The sequence below is a fragment of the Sphaerodactylus townsendi genome, linkage group LG17 (assembly GCF_021028975.2).
Source record: "Sphaerodactylus townsendi isolate TG3544 linkage group LG17, MPM_Stown_v2.3, whole genome shotgun sequence".
Classification (NCBI taxonomy): Eukaryota; Metazoa; Chordata; class Lepidosauria; order Squamata; family Sphaerodactylidae; genus Sphaerodactylus; species Sphaerodactylus townsendi.
Window position 1 is genome coordinate 12,592,297 of NC_059441.1, and position 16,029 is coordinate 12,608,325.

General features: G+C 46.1%; 1 protein-coding gene across 2 annotated transcripts in view; it reads left to right on the forward strand.

Moving 5' to 3' along the window:
• The window catches only part of NRG4 (neuregulin 4), a 63,962-nt gene that overhangs the window by 37,400 nt on the left and 10,533 nt on the right, over window positions 1-16,029 (forward strand). The window contains exons 2-5 of one of the 2 annotated variants that reach the window (XM_048481927.1): window positions 6,714-6,801; window positions 9,482-9,525; window positions 11,738-11,878; window positions 15,368-15,461. In XM_048481927.1, coding sequence (XP_048337884.1) covers window positions 11,788-11,878; window positions 15,368-15,461 — 185 coding nt within the window. In that variant the 5' untranslated portion in view covers window positions 6,714-6,801; window positions 9,482-9,525; window positions 11,738-11,787. Of the gene's footprint in view, window positions 1-6,713; window positions 6,802-8,924; window positions 9,268-9,467; window positions 9,531-11,737; window positions 11,879-15,367; window positions 15,462-16,029 lie in introns of those variants that run through there. The other variant, XM_048481928.1, reaches the window with a different exon arrangement.

Consider the following 16,029-nt stretch of genomic DNA (forward strand, 5'->3'; position numbering starts at 1 on the left):
TTTGTTGGCCAAGCTCTGCAGTTGTTGATAATCCCTTGCTAGTAGCCGCTCTTTGATGAGGGCAAATGTCTCAGTAAGGGTTAGCATGTTCAGAAGGAAGTCCACTATCATAGCCCAATTCCCCAATCTTTGTTATAACTGATGTGCACCATTTAGAGTGATGGAGTTCTCTCAAGGTGAGTTGCGTCAGTGAGTTGTCGGAGCTTTGATAATGAATGCATGACCAAAATTTTATGATGTTTAACCAGATAGTGGCCTCTATAGAGTATTGGCCAGATTCTAGGCATAGAACTGCATATGGGACGCAGTTTGGCACGCCAAATAATTTATGCAGAAATTTAGAGTGGAATGATCTGATGGTACTGTTGCTGAGTGTTAACCAAATAAAGCAGTTGTGCGGCTGAGAGAGTTCTGAGAGAACTGTGACTGGCCCAAAGTCACCCAGCAGGCTTCATGCGGAGGAGCGGGGAAACAAACCCAGTTCACCAGATAAGAATCACATCCTGCAATGTGAGCTCCCAAAGGCACCTGGTGGGCCACTGCGAGTAACAGAGTGCTAAACTAGATGGACTCTGGTCTGATCCAGCAGGCTCGTTCTTATGTTCTTATGCTCATGTGGAGGAGTGGGGAATCGAACCCAGTTCTCCAGATTAGAGTCCTCCGCTCTTAAGCAGCACACCCCGCCGGCTCTCCGCTGGTATCTGAGCCCTCCCCTGGTCTAACGGCAACTCATTCCTCAAATAGCATTCCTCTTATGCACTTCAGAAGATTAAGGCATTAGGTATTGATGGTATCTGAAAAAAAATGACTACAGGCAGAGACGAATGTATTAGGCAATGCACAAGTTATTCAGCAAGAGTTATGAAGGAGAGCGCAAGGAGAAGAGCAGCCGTATTAGCAATATCGAATTTCGAGCGAGCGCTGCAATTGCAGAAGAATCAGTCTGCCGAGTATTCCAGGAAAACTATTCAGAAAAGTACTTTCTTCGTTCCCGACCGTTAACGTAGGTCAACATGACTGTACGGAGCTGCGCTCTTGCCCGACTTGAAGCAAGGCCGCGCCAGCCGTTCTCAATGGAGTGAAATGCATAACAAGTTTTGAAGAGCTTTCTGCTCCATCCAGACTGTTTCTCCGTCTTTTCAGTAATGAAACCTTTAAACCCAATTTCAATTTTTTTTAAAAAATGCTAGCAAAATTTCTTTTTTTTAATTTAAGGCGTTCCAGACCTCTTGAAGGGCGCTGTGTGTGTTAAGTGCTGTCAAGTGGATTCTGACTCACCACAACCCTACATCCTTCGAATGTCCTGTCCTTAACAAAGAAGAAGAAGATTTTGGATTTATATCCCCCCCCCCTTTCTCTCCTGCAGGAGACTCAAAGGGGCTTACAATCTCCTTTCCCTTCCCCCCTCACAACAAACACCCTGTGAGGCAGGTGGGGCTGAGAGAGCTCCGAGAAGCTGTGACTAGCCCAAGGTCACCCAGCTGGCGTGTGTGGGAGTGTACAGGCTAATCTGAATTCCCCAGATAAGCCTCCACAACTCAGGCGGCAGAGCTGGGAATCAAACCCGGTTCCTCCAGATTAGATACACGAGCTCTTAACTTCCTACGCCACTGCTGTTCCTACAACCACACTCAGATCTTGCAAGCTGTGGGCTGGTACTGCCTTTATAAAATCAATCCATCCCATTTTGAGTCTTCCTCTTTTCATTTTCCCTCGCATTATTGTCTTTTCCGGTGAGCCTTGTCTTCACATAATGCGACCAAGGTACAATGTTCTTTGGAAATATCTGAAGGGATGCCAGGTCGAAGAGCGGGCAAGCTTGTTTTCTGCTGCCACAGAGACTAGGAGACAGCGTGGTGTGGTGGTTAAGAACAGGTGCGCTCTAATCTGGAGAACTGGGTTTGATTCCCCGCTCTGCCATTTGAGCTGCGGAGGCTTATCTGGTGAACCAGAGTAGCTTGAGCACGCCAACATATTTATTTATTGGGCTTATAGATCGCCCTCCCCCGAGGGACTCAGGGCGGTGAACAATCATGGTATAAATACAACTTTAAAACACCATAATATAAAATATGACTTTAAAACACCATATAAACTAATATCACTTAATTAAAACGAGGAACTATATAACATTAGATGGCGTCACCCTCCCCACCCTTGTGCCAGCTGGGTGTCCTTAGGCTAGTTACAGTTTTTGGGAGCTCTCTCAGCCCCACCCACCTCACAGGGTATTTGTTGTGGGGTGGGGGGAGGGAAATAAGATTGTAAGCTCCTTTGAGTCTCCTTGGGGGGTGGGGGGTATAAATCCAAATTATTATTATTATTATTATTATTATTATTATTATTATTATTATTATTATTATTATTATTATTATTATTATTATTATTATTATTATCATTATCATTATCATTATCATCCTCCTTCTTCTCCTTCTCCTCCTCCTCCTTCTCCTCCTCCACCTCCTCCTCCTCCTCCTCCTCCTCCTCCTCCTCCTTCTTCTTCTTTTTCTTCTCCTCCTTCTCCTCCTTCTCCTTCTCCTTCTCCTCCTCCTCCTCCTCCTCCTCCTTCTCCTTCTTCTTGGACATGGAGTAATGGGTTCAAGGGCAGGAAAGGAGATTCCACCTAAACATTAGGAAGAACTTTCTATCAGGACTGTTCAACTGTGGAATTCACTGCCTTGGAGTGTGGTGAAGTCTCCTCCTTTGGAGGTTTTTAAAGAGAGGCTGGATGGCCATCTGACAGGAGTGCTTTGATTGTGTGTTCCTGCATGGCAGGGGGTTGGACTTGATGGCCCTTGTGGTCTCTTCCACTTCTATGATTCTATGATACTTTGGTCGACCTCTGATTTCTTGGTTGCAGTCTCCCCCTTGGGTGATACTGGAGTCCAGGAACAGAAAATCTTGAAGCATTTCAGTTTCCTCATTGCTGACCTTAACGTTGAGTAGTTGAACGATACACGCTTGAAGGGTGCACACTTCTTAATAAAGACGGGTTCCCTGTAGATATGAGGAATGGGGACAGGGGAATGCATCAAGAAAATAACCGACACAGGAAAGATACTGGTTATAACCGAGGTTTACTATGGCCCCTTCCGCACGTGCAGAATAATGCACTTTCAATCCACTTTCAGTGCACTTTGCAGCTGGATTTTACTGTGCGGAATAGCAACAACCACTTGAAGAAGAAGAAGAGAAGAGTTTGGATTTATATCCCCCCTTTCTCTCCTGCAGGAGACTCTAAGGGGCTTACAACCTCCTTGCCCTTCCCCCCTCACAACAAACACCCTGTGAGGTAGGGGGGCTGAGAGAGCTCCAAGAAGCTGTGACTAGCCCAAGGTCACCCAGCTGGCATGTGTGGGAGTGCCCAGGCTAATCTGAATTCCCCAGATCAGCCTCCACAGCTCAGGCGGCAGAGCTGGGAATCAAACCCGGTTCCTCCAGATTAGATACACGAGCTCTTAACCTCCGACACCACTGCTGCTCCTTGCAAACAATTGTGAAAGTGGTTCGAACGTGCATTATTCGTCATGTGTGGGAGGGGCCTATATATGTAAAATGATATTATTATTATTATTATTAGTAGTAGTAGTAGTAGTAGTAGTAGTAGTATCAGTATTATTAGTATTAATATTAGTATTGATATTAGTATTAATATTAATATTAGTATTAATATTAGTATTAATATTAATATTAATATCAATATTAATATTAATAATAATATTAATAATAATAATATTAGTATTATTAGTATTATTGATATTTGTTATATTTATAAACCGCCCTCCCCCGGAGGGCTCAGGGCGGTGAACAACAGAACACCGCCCAGAGCCCCTCGGGGATAGGGCGGCATAAAAATCAAATAAATAAATAAATAAATAAATAAATAAATAAATAAATAAATAAATAAATAAATAAAGATAGATAGATAGATAGATAGATAGATAGATAGATAGATAGATAGATAGATAGATAGATAGATAGATAGATAGATAGATAGATAGAGCACAAAATAAAATCAATAATATCAAAAGGAAACTAATTAAAATAGAATCATTAGAGTAAATTGGCTCTATAGGGTTAAAGACCAAACCCCATTAAAAAAATGCAGCTGGCCCACAATATCGGATATATACAGATGGAAGGCCCTACTAACAAATCCCCCCTAAGAAAAAAGGGGAGGTTGTGGTAGGATCCTGCCAGATGTTATAAAAGTGGGGGGGGGGGGGCATCAGCGGCCGGTCTCCCCAAAGGCCCAATGGAACAGCTCAGTCTTGCAGGCCCTGCAGGCCCAATATTCTGGTCAAACCACTTCTGGCTTCTTCCCTTCAGTAGCGTAACTGGGACATTATCAATTTTGAAAAATACAGTCTGGCCTGCCATTGCTGGTCAATTTCGTTGTCCATATTTCCACTATGAAGTAGCCTTTTTTCACCCATCACTATATTGCATTCTTAGACACCCACGCAGCCACTCCTTAAGGTGTCCTTTAGACCGAGAAAGCCATCTGTTAACCTCCGGGACCACATACCTGTAAAATGACCAAAAACACATTCATATTTCCTTAGATCATTCTCGGGTACTTGCTTGTTCGTTCTTCGCTTTGACCAGATAATTCCAGCGTGAACGTCGGTCTGTGGCACGTTGCCCTGTGTGGCCAGAATTTCCGAGTCTCCTCAACGAATTCTTTTTTGTTTTTAAGTTGCCTTCTTTCTGATCCCGAGATACGGCATCCGGCTGTATCGCTTTAATACTCAAGAAAAGCTATTTTTGCAGGAAGTGCTTGCCGGAGGAGCGGGGAATCGAACCTTCTTCTCCAGATTAGAGGGCGCCATTCTTAACCACAACATCACGCTGGCTCCATGTAATCCAAAATCCACGTAGGCCCCTTTGTGGCTTTGCCTTCCAGCAGTCTGTGTTAATCAGCTGAGCTGTACCTGTGAACACCTTGAAGGTGAGAATTCTTTCTATTTCGAGGTCAAAGTGAAGAAATGAGGGTATAATGCCATCGAAACAGCCCCCCAGAGTTCTTCAGGAGAAATGATCTCCGTAGTCATAATTCTGGAAGATCTCTAGGCTTCTTCTGGAAGAAGAAGAAGAAGAAGAAGAAGAAGAAGAAGAAGAAGAAGAAGAAGAAGAAGAAGAAGAAGAGGAGGAGTAGTTTGGATTTATATCCCCCCTTTCTCTCCTGCAGGAGACTCAAAGGGGCTGACAATCTCCTTGCCCTTCCCCCCTCACAACAAACACCCTGTGAGGTAGGTGGGGCTGAGAGAGCTCCGAGAAGCTGTGACTAGCCCAAGGTCACCCAGCTGGCGTGTGTGGGAGTGCACAGGCTAATCCGAATTCCCCAGATAAGCCTCCACAGCTCAGGTGGCAGAGCTGGGAATCAAACCAGGGTTCCACTCAGATTAGGTACCATGAGCTCTTAACCTCCTACTTAATCTCATAACTCACTCCCATCTTTCCCTGCTTACCCCATTTAGAAAAGAAACTTCACTTGTACTGCAGTTTATCCACTCCTGGCTGTAGAAAGGCTAATATCAGAGAGAAGCAGCAGGCAGGGCCAAAATTGTGCATTTACAAAGCTGGCCGGGGACAGGGGTGGAGCGGAAGATTGCCACAGCCGGAGCATCCTCCCTGGAAACGCTTTTAACAATGCCTCCGACCTCACGCTACATGCTTTTCTTATATGACAGGTTCCCAGCAAAGTGAAAACATTTTGCAAACAAAGTGAGTCACCGTGCCATTCCGGAGATAGGAAGATTATTCCCTACCATCCTGTCGTAAAATGTTTCACGGAGACACTGACGAAGTTACCGCTCAGGGGTATTCGGGTGACGTTCGCATTTCCACCAAATCCAGTACAGTGTGTCTGTCTGTTAATGTAAAAAACCGGGCCCTCTGGTTTGTATGAGTAGTTGCCATGGCTGCATATCCAAAATGTACGTGGCTTGAAAGACAGGTGAGGGATCAGTTCTTCATCGCAAAACTGCCAGTTGAATCTAGAATTCTGGGAACTACACAAACTTGATCCAAAATTATGTGTGTGTGTGTGTCTGTGGGAGTGTGTCTGTGTGTGTGTGAGAGAGAGAGAGAGAGAGAGAGAGAGAGAGACTAAAAATAAATCCTCACGACGAAAAATCTCTCACTGCCATCGTCGGATAATAATAAATAACAAAAATAATTCAAATACTATGCTGATAACATTAAAACATTACAACTGTGTTCAGCCCAGCTTTGGTTTCTTTGACAGCTTTGCGGTTGCTATCATCTTTATTTTGTGTTATTTGCCCTGTTGTCATATTTACAACACTTCCTGGGTCTAAATACAAAAGTCAGGATATGAAACATACGAAATGCATACGAACTTTAAGGCTTCAAACGTGTGATTTATTTTTTAAAGCGAAAGGACTGGTTTAGTTAACTTCACCGGTTTGTCTAAAAGCCGCATCTCTGAGCAGTCGTTTCTTAGTGGGGTGCTGTGTGGTTTCCGGGCTGTGTGGCCGTGTTCTAGCAGCATTCTCTCCTGACGTTTCGCCTGCATCTGTGGCTGGCATCTTCCAAGGATCTGATGCAGGCGAAACGTCCGGAGAGAATGCTGCTAGAACGGGCCACATTCTGTCTCCACAAACCACACAGCACCCCAGTGATTCCGGCTGTGAAAGCCTTCGACAATACAGTCGTTTCTTAATTTATTTGTTTTGTTTTTCCTTTAGCTGAAACTTGGCTCTGATGGGAGACGTCGTCCTTAACATGAGGTCTGAAGCCAGGCCACCCAGAGGAAAAATATTCACGTACGTTACCGTTTCATCATTGCATGTTTGCAGTGTTTGTGGAATCCTGACGCTATTCCCTCTGCTAGCTGCTGAACGTGTTTCCTTCTACGCACCCACATTCAAAAGTTTCAAAAGGGTTAAATTAGAGAGGAATTGTACAAAAGGATTATCTGCTGAGGACTGGGTGGGAGTTGAGAAGGGTCAACTTGCATCCCCTGTCTTCAGGGTAAACGGCACTCAGAATCCAATGACCTCACAATCCTGCCTTCTAGAAGTGGATTTTCTATAACCTTTGCCCTGGACAAATCCAACATCTGAACAAAGGCTCTGGATTGAAAGTGCATTATTCTGCGTAATGCAGAATAATGCATATCTTTGAATCCAATCTCAGAATTGCTTGTGTGGAGGATTCTATGGGCCACCTCATATCAGTTCCAGGCATTTGCAAAGTCAACACAAGCCGTAAACACTTGGCCTTGCAAACCCTAACCCAGAGGTCCGGTAACTCACCTTCAGAAGTGTTCTGCAATCCTGTGTCAGCTCTCCAGAAGGTGTTCATGGACTACAAATCCCATCAGCCCCTGCCAACATGGTGGCAGGGGCTGATGAGAATATGTAGTCCTGACTCTAACATCTGAGAAACCACGTTGCAGACCCTGAACCACCTAGAGTGGATGACCCTACTGGGATCCTGCTTGTAACTATGACTGTCCTGGAAACCCAGCTTTCCCTCTGGCAACTAAGCGTTTTTTTAAGCATGGCATAAGCATTTATTGTCATTGTGTACGACGCCTGTAGAAATTTACAGCAGCATTCCTCGATGCATCACAGTTTCAGACTCATACCCCATCCTCCCTTTTCCCCTTCCTCCACCTTACATCCCTACACAGCCCCAAACACCATCAACACGCAGAAGCCCATTAGGTTTAGCACTAGCCACAGCTCTAGAGTAGAAGCTGTCTCAAGCCTCCTTTGTCCCTAGTTTTTGATAGGGCTCCTGTATCGTCTGAAGCCGGATGGGTAAGCAGTTGCCAAAAAGAGAGTGTGCTGGATGAGACGGGCCTCTCAGGAATGTTACCTTTGGACTTTCTTTGGAAGCGGGAATTATAGAGTTCTTCCAAGGAGGGAGGAGGGCCGCTCTATAATCCTCTGTGCATTAGTGATCACCTCCTTTGGAGGCGCTCTTCCTATCTGCCACTTATTTTGGCTTTGGAGAACCATACACTCTGGATGCAGTAGGTTAAGACACTCTCTCTCTATAGCACAGCGGTAAAAGACACCAGGAGTTTTCCATTCAGTTGTTGTTTCCTTTAAAAGTCTCAGATAGTACAGTCTTTGCTGGGCCTTCGCCAACCACTCACGACGGATCTATGCTTCCTAGGTCCAGTCCTTTCTTTAATCCTTGTACGCCTAGAAATTTAAAACCTAGCCACCAGCTTCTGCTTTGATCTCATTTTATAGTCCAAGGGCTGGAATTTCTAGGCTTCATTTCTTCTATAGTCCACTCCTAAGCTCCTCTTGTCTTGTTAATTAGTAAGAACCAGGTTATTTTCCCTGCACCATGAGAGTGATCGGTCCACCTAAGCTCCGATAGGCAGACTCGCCCTCCAGAGATGAGCCCCACCAACCGTTGTGTCATGTGGGAATTTGATAATGGTGTTATTATGATAGACAGGAGTACAATCATACTTCGGCATAGTCGTTTCCCTACAGCCCATGTTGCGAACTCAGTTCCCAGAGGATTGGGAAATGCTGGGAATTAGTGGAGCTCATGAAGTGCAATGGTGGAGTTTCCTCAAGGAAACTCTTCTCTGTCATCTAGAGACCAGGTGTGATCCCAGAAGATCTCAGCCACCCCCTGAGGATGTCAGGTGACTGGGTCAAACCCACGACCGTACAAGTCACATTTAGGCGATAGGTTGTCCTCAGGGCGATTGCATCAGTCTAATCAAATCACTTACGGGAACGGATTTGAAACACAGGTGTATGTTTGCAGACAGGCTGGCAACCGAGCCGGTTGGAAATGTAGGTTGCCGTTCTGGCGAGAGAACTTACGGTTATCTCTTTTAGAAGAGTGAGAGGCAGGCGGGGCGGGCAAAGCTCCTCGCCAAGTCCTGCGATGTGTTATAGGATTCCGCTTGTAACCGGCGAGTTAGACTACTCCTGTTTGGGTAGCTGTTTTGGAGCTGTCTCCGCGGTGCAGTGAAATGTCACGGCGAGGTGCATTGTGCTCAAAGCCCTGCTAATGTGACATGAGTGGCATTCAGTGAGAAGGGAAGGGGCGGGTCCCTGGCCCATTCTTGGCCTCGGCGTACACCTTTTGTCTCAACCTCACCCCGGCTGCTCCATGCAGTCTTATAAATCCTCCGCTGCAAACATCTGGTACATAATATCCGACGTCGGCTGCTGAACACACACAGCCCTCTCTTCAGGGCATGGTGTGTGTGCCGGTGTGTTTAGCTTTGTGCAAGTAGTTTGGCATTTCGGCACTCAGGTAAGGCACTCTCAGTGTGCTTTCTTGAAAATTTATGCCGTTTCCTTTTTTTTTCTCTCTAGCTTTATTTCCTTGTGTATGTTTAAAGCCAAAGGCAGGAAGGCACACAAAGGGGCGGAAAGCGGAAGGAAAGTGGCGGAAGTCCACCATTAATCCTCGTAATGAAGGGGTTGTAATTTCCACATTTGTTTCTGTTGCAGAGGCGGAATGGCAGCGTGTAAAGAAGGGGACGCCTTCCTAAAACTCCTGTGTTGACTGGTAAGTATGAACCTTTTCACGCTTTTTGGAAACAAGATGCTACAGAGAAGGAAACACCAGCCTTTGCCTCTCTGGCATTGAATGGGGACACTGTATGTGTTTCTGACCTTAGTTACGCATCCAGCCGCCAGGTGCAACCAGGGAATTTTCCTAGAATTTCCAGCTGCTCCATCTTGGATTGGAGGTCGAGATTCGGGGAGAGAAAGTGGTAGTTTAGGGACAGTGAGACTCTAATGGAGAACATAAGAACTAGCCGCCTGCTGGATCAGACCAGAAGTCCATCTAGTCCAGCTCTCTGCTACTCTCAGTGGCCCACCGGAGTGCCTTTAGCAGGGAGCTCATATGCAGGATGTGCCAAGCAATGGCCTTCTTGCTGCTGCTGCTCCGCTGAGCACCTGGTCTGCTCAGGCATTTTGCAATCTAGAGATCAAAGGGAGGATCAAGATTTGGTAGCAATAGATTGACTTCTACTCCATCCATGAAATCCTGTCCAATGCCCTTTTAAAGCTATCCCAGGCTAGTGGCCATTAACACCTCCTGTGGCAGCCCAGATTCAAACCCACCTCAATCACACGCGTTGCGTGAAGAAGTGTTTCCTTTTACTAGTCCTAATTCTTCCCCCCAGCATTTTCAATGGATGCCCCCTGGTTCTAGTATTGTGAGAAAGAGAGAAAAATTTCTCTCTGTCGACATTTTCTACCCCATGCATAATGCATAATGCTTATAGACTTCAATCCCTATCCCCCCTCAGGCGTCTCCTCTCCAAACTAAAGATGCTGCAGCCTCTCCTCATAAGGAAGGTGCTCCAGTCCCTCAATCATCCTCGTTGCCCTTCTCTGCACTTTTTCTATCTCTTCGATATCCTTTTTGAGATGTGGCGACCAGAACTGAACACAGGACTCCAAGTGCGGTCGCACCACGGCTTTATATAAGGGCATGACAATCCTTGCAGTTTTATTATCAACATCACCACGTCTCGCTTCTGCGTTCTTTCCTTCCCACACATCACCCTCTTCAGGCCTCCAGGAATTTTCCATCCCAGAGTGGGCAACCCTAGATCTGATTCTGGCAGGACCAGCATGGTGGTCCACCCAAAAGGACCCCAACACCCCCAATCCCCCATGCTATTTAGTACCTGTTCCTTAATGTCTCCACAATTCCAGTTCAATAGTACTTCATCAGCTATAGGAGCTTAAAGAAAAGGCCCCTTCTGCACATGCAAAATAATGCCCTTTGCATTTGCTTTCAATGTGTTTTGCAGCTGGATTTTACCCACTTGCAAACAATGGTGGAAGTGGATTGGAAGTGTGTTATTCTGCATGTGCGGAAGGGGCCAAAGACCTGCAGAACGAGACCAGTGGTCCATCTAGTCCAGCATCTTGTCTCACAAACCGGCTGGTCGGTTCCCTTGGAGGTCCAACAACTGGGCATAGAGACCAACCCTGATTTTCCCTCCTGACACTGGAATTATGGAGGTTTACTCAATGCCATCTGCTTGAGTAAGTTGCACTGAACTAATTTCCTAAAGGATCTCCTTTGCAGCTCTGGAGTCCTGTGTTCAGTTCTGGTTGCCACATCTCAAAAAGGATATCGAAGAGATAGAAAAAGTGCAGAGAAGGGCAACGAGGATGATTGAGGGACTGGAGCACCTTCCTTATGAGGAAAGGCTCCAGCGTTTGGGACTCTAGTTTGGAGAGGAGACATCTGAGGGGGGATAGGATTGAAGTCTATAAAATTATGCATGGGGTAGAAAATGTTGATAGAGAGAAATTTTTCTCTGTTTCTCACAATGCTAGAACCAGGGGGCATCCATTGAAAATGCTGGGGGGAAGAATTAGGACTAATAAAAGGAAACACTTCTTCACGCAACGTGTGATTGGTGTTTGGAATATGCTGCCACAGGAGGGAGTGATGGCCACTCACCTGGATAGCTTTAAAAGGGGCTTGGACAGATTGATGGAGGAGAAGTTGATCTATGGCTACCAATCTTGATCCGTCCTCATGATCTCTGATTGCAAATGCTGCCATGAACTCAGGGTGTCTCAGGAGCAGCAGCAGCAAGAGATAGGCCCTTGCTTTCACATCCACATGTGAGGCTCCCAAAGGCACCTGGTGGGGCACTGCGAGTAGCAGAGAGCTGGACTAGGTGGACTCTGGTCTGATCCAGCTGGCTTGTTCTTATGTTCTTCTTATGTTCTTTTTTTTTGTTCAGATGCGCAGCCGAGTATAACCCAAATAGTTTCATTGGACAGAAAAGCGTTAATGATTAAAATAAAGCGTGTTTTTGTCTTCAGAACCAAGGAGCCCTGCGTCGACCGAATAACAAGTTGGTGTCAGAATAATATGCGAACAGGTAATTGGGAGTTTTTGTTTATCCCAGTCGTTTTTGCACAACTGTGTGGAGTTGTGCACATTAAGGAGGGGGGAGCTCGGGGGTGGGATACAAGGCCATAAAGTCCGCCGTCCAAAGGGGCCATTTTCTCCAGAGGACTGGATCTCTCTTGCCGAAGATCAGTAGCAACAGCAGGAAAACTCCAAACACCGGCTGCAAGTTGGCAACCGCATTACAAAAGCATCATCATAAAAACACGGGGGAAATGCACCTTCTTTAAAAACACAAACACACAAAAGCGTTGCACGGCTGAGCCTGCCTTCCCAGGGGCTGCATTGGTTTGTGGAAGTACAGAGCAAAGCCCCGTACCAAGAGCACAGTGACCAAGCCTATACCCACAAACCTGCACAAAAAAAGTCATTACAGCATGCAGCCTTTCTAGCTAGGATCAGAGGGTGGGAGTCCAGCAGGTTCTCACCAGTTCCCGAGAGTGGGTTACTAATTATTTGTGTGTGCTGAGAGGGGGTTACTAATTGGGTCTGCTTTTCCGTTAGAAATTCCATTAGGTCCAAAAATCATAAAGTCTTGTTGTTTCCTATGTGGCTGGTTAGCGAAGGTAGAAAACGGGATAATTCTCCCTGTTGGGCTGTTTTAAAAACATGTTTTAGAAATATGGTAAAGTTCCTTGTTTAAGGAAAGTATCCTTCTTTTGATTTCTAGAAACAAAATTAAGTATTTGAAAGTATTAAGTATTTGACAGGCAGTCCATTAGAGGAGAAGTAGTTGTTTCTGTTGGCAGCAGATGAAAGGACTTGCTCTAATGAGTTTAAATTATGGACAGAAAGATACCAGCTGGAAATTAGGAACTTTTTTTTTACAGTAAGAGTTTTTTACAGTAACAGAGAAATTATGAATGCCCCGCCCTCGGAATGCCCGGCCACGCCCCCATCGTGCCCCGCCCCGCCCCATTGGCGCTACACCACTGTTTGAATCCCCCCACCATGGGAACCTGTTACTAAAATTTTTGGATCCCACCACTGACTAGGATCCCAGGATTTCTGGCTCACAAAACACACCTTTGTGAGTCGTTCGTCCGGGTTCCCTGATCGCGGCCGTCTAAGCGTCTAAACGCAACCTTGTGCTCTAATTTCATCAGCAGCTTAACGTCATCGAGGCCCTTGCCCAACTGTCGCCTTTGATAAGGTGCAAACTCTCGCAGCCGACTTTGCAGAAATCAAAACAAAAGAGAGAGAGATTCAGGGTGAATGAGTTGATTCTCTCAACAAAGAAACCAAACTGGGCAAACAAGCAGATCTGGTTTTGATTCTCTAATAACAGCTTTGTAGCCTCTTAGCATAACTTGCTCCTGGTTTGGGCTGTACGGTTTGGGCTGTACAGTATTTCTGTGACGGGCTGCAGCATAGATAGATTAGCAGTGGCGTAGGAGGTTAAGAGCTCGTGTATCCAATCTGGAGGAACCGGGTTTGATTCCCAGCTCTGCCGCCTGAGCTGTGGAGACTTATCTGGGGAATTCAGATTAGCCTGTACACTCCCACACACGCCAGCTGGGTGACCTTGGGCTAGTCACAGCTTCTCGGAGCTCTCTCAGCCCCACCTACCTCACAGGGTGTTTGTTGTGAGGGGGGAAGGGCAAGGAGATTGTCAGCCCCTTTGAGTCTCCTGCAGGAGAGAAAGGGGGATATAAATCCAAACTCCTCCTCCTCCTCCTCCTCCTCTTCTTCTTCTTCTTCCTCTTCTTCCTCTTCTTCTTCTTCTTCCTCTTCTTCTTCAGCTTGGGAGATCAGGGAGCTCACAGCCCAATTTAATGCTGGCATCCAAGATATTTTTTCCCCAGTGTTTGGGGAGAGGGAACGGAGAATTTGCCATCACGTAAATCGTTTGAAAAGTGAGATATACCCCCCTCTGCCCTCACAGTGCCGTCTTTCCATTTAAAAATAAGTTGCCACCCCATTTTCAGGTGCCGGCAGAAATAACAAGGACGATGGCACCTCATGTGTCAGATTGCACATCGCTTTCAAACGTGTGATGCCGGGAGCCGATTCTGTCTCTAAAGGAAATGTTCGGTCCTCAGGTGCAAAGTCGTAAAAAAAAACCAACCCCTCTCTCTTCCTTCTTGGCAGCCTTTGTCTAAAATAATTATGCGCCGAGATCGGGAGCGTGCAGAAGCACGCCGCTAATTTGCCTGACCTCTTGCATTCAAAAGTTTCAGAATATCTATTTATATGAGTTTCACAAGTTCGGGGACGTTCCGTGGGGAAACTGTCCTGTGGGGGAAACAGAGATTTTTTTAAAAAATTGGTTTGAGGGTATTCACTCTTGACCCAGGCTAACCTGATTTCAATCTCAGGAGATAAATAGGATCAGTCGTGGGGTGCTGTGTGGTTTCCGGGCTGTGTGGCCGTGTTCTAGCAGCATTCTCTCCTGACGTTTCGCCTGCATCTGTGGCTGGCATCTTTGGAGGATCCTCTGACGATGCCAGCCACAGATGCAGAACCTCTGAAGATGCCAGCCACAGATGCAGGTGAAACGTCAGGAGAGAATGCTGCTAGAACACGGCCATACAGGCTGGAAACCACACAGCACCCCAGTGATTCCGGCCGTGAAAGCCTTCAACAATATAGGATCAGTTGTGGTTAGTACTGGGAGGGTTGCTATGCAGAGGTGATGGCAAACCACCTCTGCTAGTGTCGTGACTCGAAAACCCTAGTGCAGTGGTGGCGAACCTATGGCACGGGTGCCAGAGGTGGCACTCAGAGCCCACTCTGTGGGCACGTGTGCAGAGTTTGTCATGTGATAATAGTGTAATTATTTCAGGGAGATTATTAGCATTAAACCTAAGACCTAGTTTTGGGGAAGCAGTGCAGGTAACCCTGTTAAGCGCTCTTAAACCCTACTGATTTTCATGGGAAGAACTAAAGCATGATCCTTTACCTGGGAGTAAGCTCAGTTGCTGGCAATGGGGCTTGCTTCTGAGTAAACCCTCCTAGGGTCGTGATTCACCTGTTCGAAGCGTTGCACAGTTGCTTCAAAGCAAAGCCACAGTTGCTTCAAAGCAAAGCCACCAAGCTTACTCCTGAGTAACGCACGCCTTAGAGCCAACTGTTTTTCTAAACAAAAACCTCAGTATTCAGGTTAAATTGCTGTGTTGGCACTTTGCAATAAATAAGTGGGTTTTGGGTTGCAATTTGGGCACTCGGTCTCGAAAAGGTTCGCCATCACTGCCCTAGTGGGTTGCCGTAAGTCAGCTGTGACTTTCAATCTCACCATTGTTTAAAAGCGGATTTTGCTACTCCACACAGTAAAATCCAGCTGCAAAGTGGATTGAAAGTGGATTGAAAGGGCGTTATTCTGCACGTGCGGAAGGGGCCGCAGTATCAAGGGAGTCAAGGTGTTGAAAATGCATCGTGAGGTTCTTTTTGCACCATCTAATTTGACTACCGCCAAGTCGGTCGCAATACATTTCTCCTTGCGTTTCCTTTTCGATTTCAGATCATGAAGAACTCTGTGGCAGCAGTCATGGAACCTTCTGTATGAACGGTGGGATTTGTTATATGATTCCTACTATTTCCAAGCCTTTTTGCAGGTAAACTCAAAATTCAACAACGTTCCACACTGCGGGTATTTACTCTGCAAACACTTTGGGCGTTTACTTTGTAGCCAACCTACTGGGCTGAAACCTTTTTTTAAAAAGGAAACAAGCGATTTTGTTTGCTTGCACAAGCGACCATTTCTTCCGTGGGATGTATTTGACTTGGCTAGAAGCAGCGGTGAATTCAGCCAGCCGGATTACTTTGGGCAATGGTTGTCAGAGCTGGGTTTGCAAAAGACACAGATCGTGGTAGAAATATACGGGACAGAGGCCTCTTCTGCACACGCAAAATAATGCGTTTTCAAACCACTTTCACAACGGTTTGCAAGTGGATTTTGCCATTCCGCACAGCTTCAAAGAGCACTGAAAGCAGTTTGAAAGTGCATTATTCTGCATGCGCGGAAGGAGCCAGAAATAGAGAGCATGACACGGACGGAGCGCAGGGAAGGGAGCAACTATTTGAGCCACTTTGGGGTCCGATGCGAATTCATGGCTTGGCCTACTTCACAGGGTGGTTGTTCGGAGCAAACAGAGGGGTGAACAATGTGTTAAAACACTGAGT